This window comes from Leptodactylus fuscus, chromosome 7, assembly GCF_031893055.1.
Source record: "Leptodactylus fuscus isolate aLepFus1 chromosome 7, aLepFus1.hap2, whole genome shotgun sequence".
NCBI classification, from domain to species: domain Eukaryota; kingdom Metazoa; phylum Chordata; class Amphibia; order Anura; family Leptodactylidae; genus Leptodactylus; species Leptodactylus fuscus.
The window spans coordinates 66,106,514-66,112,513 of NC_134271.1; the positions used below are offsets into that span (position 1 = coordinate 66,106,514).

A 6,000-nucleotide genomic window follows, 5' to 3' on the forward strand; every position below is an offset into this window, starting at 1 on the left:
AATTTTTTGTAACCCCCACTCCATACCATAGGCATAGGTCTTCAGACTGTGACCCTTCAGCTGTTTTGAAATGACAAATCCCAGCACTTCCACCCTACACACATATCCATTGTCCATATGTAAATCCTAGACACAAATACCGGGTTCTGCTATCAGGGAAGGAGTAATTCAGCACAGACCTCCACCTGATTATTTTTTATTATTATTATTGTTTATTTATATAGCACCATTAATTCCATGGTGCTTTACATTTGGGGGTTACATACAATACACAGAATATACATGTAGATATAATACTAACAATGACCAACTGGCACAGTGGGGTAGAGGGCCCTGCCCGCGAGGGCTTACAATCTGGCAGACCTACATCAGTGGATCCACTAAATGTTTTCTGACCTGTTGTGGTTGAGATCCAGTTTTGCAGCTTTTTGTGATGCAGTTTTTATACGCAAAAGCTAATGCCTATTAAATGAAAATTGTATGCTGTTTTAGGCTAAGGCCTCCACGTAGTGTCCTGCATCAAAAAAGCGCTATAGGAAAAATGACGGCGGCAACACATCACGTTTTTCCTGCAGCACTTTTCACAGAAAGTTTGCTGACTTTCTCTTTCAATTATAACTATAGGGAAGCTTCCGCAACGGTTTTGGAAGTCGCAGCGTGTGCGTTGAGCATATTTTTCCTCAAAGTGGGCATGGGATTCACTTTGCTGTGACTGTAAAAGCCACTTTTTTTTTCTGTGTTCATTTACGCCACATGCGAACATGGCCTGAAAGGGGTTTTCTGGGAGTTATTAATTGATGCCCTATACTTAGTATTGCAGTCCAGAACATTCATTTGAATTTAACTGAGCTGCGATCAGGGAGCTTCACACCGCTGACATGTACAGATCTTCAATTGATGACCTCTCCTAAGAAAAGGTCATTTATTAAAAAGTCACAGAAAACCCCTTTAACTGAATCTTAAACACTAATGTTAGCCGTGTACATAACATAACTTTCAGTCGACAGGTATCTCAGCTGATATCCACCATGCAGCATACACTCAGCTGGGAGAATGCAGAGAGACATCTCAAACTCTGGCTCATCTCTCTGACAAGCAAAGGATTGAACAGTTAATTTAATCTTCTTTTTTTTTTTTTTTTTTTTTTTTTTTTATGCAGATTGTGAGCCCCATTTAGGGATCACAATGTACTTTTTTTTTCAAAGAAAAATAGAGAACTGTAGATGGCACAGCTTATAATTCCAAATGAAATATATAGTCAGGACAAGCAATGAAGATCAGCTAAAGTCCTTGGAGTATAAAAGAGCCAAGGAAAACGATGGAGGTACACAACTACCCGGAAAAAAGCTGAACAGGTGATAGAACAAAAAAGAGCAGTAATGAGTGGGCACTCACCAAACATTCTCCAAAGGACGACAGTCGTCTTCTCTTTTCTCTAAAACATATCCTTTTATTAGGTGCATAAGTAAAAGAAATCCAAAGGGAGGGAGTGATAGCACAATTGGCAAAAAAGAGGCAACAGCCGTTTCGCGTTCACAGTCATGCTTCTTCAAGCCTAAGGTGCAATACCACGGACTCCAAACACCAGGTCTTAAATAAAGAACTATAATTACACTTGATCAGAAGCAACATGTGTCAGCTTGAAAAGATGGCCAATCAAAGTTGCAGCAGTACATAGCCTGTCCCTTTAATTTGAAATTCCCCCATACTACGGCCTGGGTAACGGAAGCCATCCAATCAGATTACTTCCCTCTTGCTCCACCCTTCGTCGGACCTGAATGGGAACCACTGAATACTTGGAGTAACCAATCGGAATGTTACACTAACTATTATACTCCTCCCAAAGATCCACCTTCTTACAAAGGCAGTCCAACTCTAGATGGAAACGCCCACCTGGTGAACTACCAATGAGCGTAACGCCGACATAGACAGGAATCCCTTTCAAATGGGACGGCAATCCACGTGACCCGATGTAGCCAATCCTAGAGGTGCCGACCCGCATGCGCAGAACATAAAAGAAACAGACGGCCGGCTATTAGAATTCACCGTCCGCGATATAGCGGACCTGAAGGGAAACACTCGCTGTCACCACGTGACTTTAGCACAGCCAATCACGGGAGCGCCGACCAGACATCAAGCTTAGGAGCAGCGATAGATACCTGCTGCAAGCACGTGACCAACAGTGGCCAATCCTAAAGGCGCCGACCAGAATACATCTAATCTAATACAAAGAAGGGGGAAAAAAAGTTTAAACAGTAGGGACAGTTAAGCCCAGTTGCAAATCGGGACCTCTTGCTAGACATGGATAAAATTCAATCCGCCTTCAATTTTATCTTGCCGACTTTGAAGACAAGTACGTTTATACGTCAGGAAATAGGTTTTCCAAATACATTTCCCTATACCTGCGTTATGTCGATGACATTTTTTTATTGTGGCTGGGTTCTGATATAGATTTCTTTGACTTTGTCGACTATTTGAATACTAATGACTCTAATATGAAATTTACAGCTAAGATTGAGAGTAATGCTCTTGAATTTTTAGATGTTTTGGTAAGGAAATCCGAAACAGGTATAACAACAGAGGTTTATCGTAAACCCACTGCCACCAATGCCTTGTTGCATTACGACAGTTTTCATTCCTATTCAGTTAAAAATTCTATCCCTTATAGCCAGTTCATTCGATTAAAACGTATTAATAGTGACGAACAAACCTTTGAAGAACAGGCTGATGAATTGAGGGAACGTCTTTTACGAAGGGGCTATCCAGCCAATAATATAGATAAAGCTCATGAAAGAGCAAGATCAATGGATAGGGAAAGACTACTTACAGGCAATCGTAAAAAACAGAAAAAGGACAAGGAGGAAAGGTTCAGTTTTACCTTTAAGTATAGCCCCATGGCCAACCGGATTAAAAGTGCAATCCACCAGAATTGGAATATTATTGAGTCAGATTCTATATTATCCCAGAGAGCTAAAAATAGACCACTAATCAGCTTCAGACGTAGTCGCACTATTAAGGACACCCTGGTCTCGAGTAGATTTTCGAGTAGGAACGAACATTGGTTGGAATTATCCTCCCCAAAAGGCAACTTTCGTTGTGGTTGCTGTAATTTTTGCACATATAATTATGGAGGAAAAATCTTGACGATAGGTGGGGTAGTACATAGGGTGACACAATTTCTAAACTGCAGGACCCAGTTTGTGGTCTATGTGATTTTCTGTCCATGTGGATTTTTTTACATAGGCAAAACGATACGACCTTTGTTCGTTCGTTTTAGGGAACATTATAGATCAATCACCACACAAAAAGGTTCGGCCCGTCTGATTAAACATGTGCATGATGAACATAGCGGCAATGCTGACTGCCTTAGGTTTGCGGGCATTGAGCAAGAAAAAATACCGGTTCGAGGTGGTGATAGAAAGAGGCTTCTACTCCAGCGAGAGGCAAGGTGGATTTTGAGGACCAATGCCATGGGACCTTTGGGGTTAAATGAGAAGACAGACATGAGTGTCTTTCTTTAATATTGTTATTTTTGCTTATTTATTTTTCTGGGATTCTGGTTCTCTTTGTGTTTCTTTTTTTAGTTAGTTTTTCTTTCTTCTCCTTTTTTGCATGTTTTTTGTTTTTTATGTATATTTTTTTTTATGTATATTTGTATATCTTTATAAATGTTCCTGTTCTTGTCAGCTTTAAAGGATGAGCCTAGATAAAATTGAAGGCGGATTGAATTTTATCCATGTCTAGCAAGAGGTCCCGATTTGCAACTGGGCTTAACTGTCCCTACTGTTTATACTTTTTTTCCCCCTTCTTTGTATTAGATTAGATGTATTCTGGTCGGCGCCTTTAGGATTGGCCACTGTTGGTCACGTGCTTGCAGCAGGTATCTATCGCTGCTCCTAAGCTTGATGTCTGGTCGGCGCTCCCGTGATTGGCTGTGCTAAAGTCACGTGGTGACAGCGAGTGTTTCCCTTCAGGTCCGCTATATCGCGGACGGTGAATTCTAATAGCCGGCCGTCTGTTTCTTTTATGTTCTGCGCATGCGGGTCGGCACCTCTAGGATTGGCTACATCGGGTCACGTGGATTGCCGTCCCATTTGAAAGGGATTCCTGTCTATGTCGGCGTTACGCTCATTGGTAGTTCACCAGGTGGGCGTTTCCATCTAGAGTTGGACTGCCTTTGTAAGAAGGTGGATCTTTGGGAGGAGTATAATAGTTAGTGTAACATTCCGATTGGTTACTCCAAGTATTCAGTGGTTCCCATTCAGGTCCGACGAAGGGTGGAGCAAGAGGGAAGTAAAGACTGTAAATCACATGACCATGGTCAGAGTTTTATCCTCTAGAAGTAACAGAATGAATGACAGCAAGCCGAAATCTAGAAAACTGAGGAATTGATACAGAAAGTATATTGGAAAATTGTATATCTTTTTATTGTACATTTGTTTGTCAATATTGGTCTGAAAGTGGCCAACCCCTTTAAGCTTCCTGCTCCGTTATTCAGGCAGCTCCTAGTAATGTCTTGTACACGTCAAGAGGAAGAGATCTGCACAGAGCACCGTTTTACTTTTCTGGGTTTCTTTTTGTATTTTGATAGTGGTGGCCATTGGGGGACTAGATTATAAAGTGTGGGGGCCACTGGGGAGAGCATCGGGTAATACTTTGGAAAGCATTTTAAAGATGGGGCCACTGCGGAGAGCACTACAATGCTGGGGGGGATCCACTGGAGTAAGCATTATACCATGTGGGGGAACTGGGGATTATTATTCTATGTAGGGGCCTGTATATGGTTTGTGAACTAAAATTTTGTTATGGCCCATCAAAAAGTTTAGAAAACAATGGCTCCTAGGTATTCTTTATAGTTTGTAGCACTACTATGCATCCCCGATGGCTAGGCTGCCTTTATCGTATGATACTATAAATGGACACCTCAGAGACATATGTTACTAATGCATAGTAATAAATTCTTTCTTACAGTTTTTTCAAAAACACAGTGGTTACCAATATGTATGAGCACATATACCATGAAGAAATATTATAATAGTAATAGTACAATAGTGGGGAATGCAGCAATATTGATATATGCTGCTCTTGGAAAATCTGGATAATAACCCCCTTTGGGTGCTACTACGATACTCATATTGATTGTTATCCAGCCTTACCAGAAACAAATATACCTGAAAGCCGGCTAAATAGTTTATTTAACATCTTATGGGCATCTGTTTTCTGAGGGTTTAGGGTGGATATGTTTGTACTATAGACAACAATATAAAACAATGTTTGATTTTCATGCTGCACTGGACACAGACTGCTCATCCTGTAACCAATGAAGAAAAAGATTTTTCTTGAATCTCATGAGGCCACTTGAGAGAGCTGCAAATAGCAGCCGCCGGAAGAAGTCTGATTGTACTTTCAGTTCGCTTTCTGAAACAATTAGATATATTTTTTTGTTTCAGAGATGTGGAGGAACAGCTAGAAGTCATCTGGGAGTCAGCGGCAAATGACAACAAAGAGCTGAAAACGCTTTTACATAGCACCCTAAAACAGAAAAACCTGGGAGGTAGTGACTCCTTTCTCCAGCAGGACTCCGTCATTGGATATGGCTTCAGTTACTGCGACATGAACTCTTCATCACATACTGATGATCAGGTTAAGTAGTCTACTGATCAGAGAAAGCTAGATTTCACATAAACCGAATCTCCTGTAGTAACATTCATTCTCTCGTGTACATATGTCTAAAAATTCTATTCAATTATAATCTATTTCTGAGAAAGCTGGGTGATAGCCAGTATGCTGTCACTTAGCTTAATGCATTTCACATCACTACATTTCTTGTTGCATTTGTAAGTGGAAATAAAATCCACAATTAATATGTAATATGAGTAGAGTAACTTCTGAAATTGTATAGTTTTCTGTAGCCTGTGCATCCAAATAATATAAAAACCACTGACCAGTGGACCAAAGTGTTAGACTTAGAGGACCTTTCACATCCAACAGTTATTTAAG

At 40.6% G+C, this 6,000-nt stretch overlaps 1 protein-coding gene across 3 annotated transcripts in view; it reads left to right on the forward strand.

Moving 5' to 3' along the window:
* The window catches only part of CEP89 (centrosomal protein 89), a 106,970-nt gene extending 101,211 nt beyond the window's left edge, over positions 1-5,759 (forward strand). For all 3 annotated transcript variants that reach the window (XM_075282032.1, XM_075282033.1, XM_075282034.1), the window contains one exon: positions 5,451-5,759. In XM_075282032.1, the coding sequence (XP_075138133.1) occupies positions 5,451-5,652 (202 nt within the window). In that variant the 3' untranslated portion in view covers positions 5,653-5,759. The remainder of the gene's footprint in view (positions 1-5,450) is intronic.
* Positions 5,760-6,000: the final 241 nt, after the last annotated feature.